Source organism: Otolemur garnettii, unplaced genomic scaffold (genome assembly GCF_000181295.1).
Source record: "Otolemur garnettii isolate 467f Iridium unplaced genomic scaffold, OtoGar3 scaffold00050, whole genome shotgun sequence".
Lineage (NCBI taxonomy): Eukaryota > Metazoa > Chordata > Mammalia > Primates > Galagidae > Otolemur > Otolemur garnettii.
This window is the reverse complement of record NW_003852445.1, coordinates 9,098,287-9,099,454: the sequence shown is the minus strand read 5'-3', so window position 1 is coordinate 9,099,454 and position 1,168 is coordinate 9,098,287. Positions and strand designations below refer to the sequence as shown.

At 36.4% G+C, this 1,168-nt stretch overlaps 1 protein-coding gene across 1 annotated transcript in view; it reads left to right on the top strand.

Annotated features, from left to right (window-relative positions):
• Nucleotides 1-1,168, top strand: part of TMEM87A (transmembrane protein 87A) — a 57,159-nt gene that overhangs the window by 14,552 nt on the left and 41,439 nt on the right. The window contains exon 7 of the mRNA XM_023514257.1: nt 34-69. Coding sequence (XP_023370025.1) covers nt 34-69 — 36 coding nt within the window. The remainder of the gene's footprint in view (nt 1-33; nt 70-1,168) is intronic.

The following is a 1,168-nucleotide window of genomic DNA, read 5'->3' as shown; positions in this document are numbered from 1 at the left end:
ATATCTTCGTGTACATTTATTATGTGTTTTTAGGCTAAATTGCTGGAGGTGGAATTATTGGATCCAAGTGTATACACAGTTTAAAAGTTCTTTTTCTATGCTTTGTCAAAGTGCTCTGCAGAGAAGTGGTGGGAATTTATCGTCCCAAGAAACTGAGAGTGAATTTCCATCTTTTATCACAAACACTGGCTATTACCATTTAAAATAAATTTTAATGCAGTTTATCTAGTTAAGCAATAATTTATTGTTGTAAATTTTATATTTAAAAAATTATTGTTGAAGGTGAATATTCATATATATGCATATTGTCACTTTTTTCATTGTTGTTAAGCAAACACTGGCCAGGATTGAACCTGCCACCCCTGGTGCACAGGGCCAGTGCTCTAACCACTGAGCAGTCGCATATTGTCACTTTTGCTTTCTTCAGTTGTTTAATGTGCAGTAGAATACTTTGAGTTCTGCTCAGGGGTTGAGCCTTGTTCTTAATGATTAAAGCTGGCTGAAATATAACCCTGTTGAATATCATAAGTAATATTTAGAAATACTTAGTCTGTAGTCAAAAGAAGTCAAAGAATTATCTATCCTTTGATTTTTCTTCCTGAAAATTTGGCCTGAGGCAAATACCTTATAATCTTACTTAAAGGATATTCTCAAGTTCAGTACCTCCACTCTTTTTTAATAAAACTCCAATAAAATACAGATGTTTGTACAAGAAAGGTCCTCTCTCTGTCCCTTCCCCTAAGACAAGATTGATAAAAGAGATTTAATATTTTGATTAACTCAGTTTCGTTTTTGCTTTTGTTTTTTAAGACAGAATCTCACTCTGTCCTCCTGGATAGAGTGCCATGGTGTCATAGTTCACAGCAACCTCAAACTCATGGGCTTAAGCAATTCCTTGCTTCAACTTCCTGAGGAACTGGAACTACAGGCACCTCCCACAATGCTCAGCTGGTTTTTGTATTTTTAGTAGAAATGGGGTCTTATTCTTGCTCATGCTGGCCTGGAATTTCTGGGTTCAAGTAATCCATCTGCCTCTCCCTCCCTCTCCCAGAGTGCTAGGATTACAGGCGTGAGCCACAGTTTCCGACCTATAGACTAGTTTTTATTTTTATTTTATTATTATTATTATTTTTTGAGACAGAGCCTCAAGCTGTTGCCCTGGGTAGAG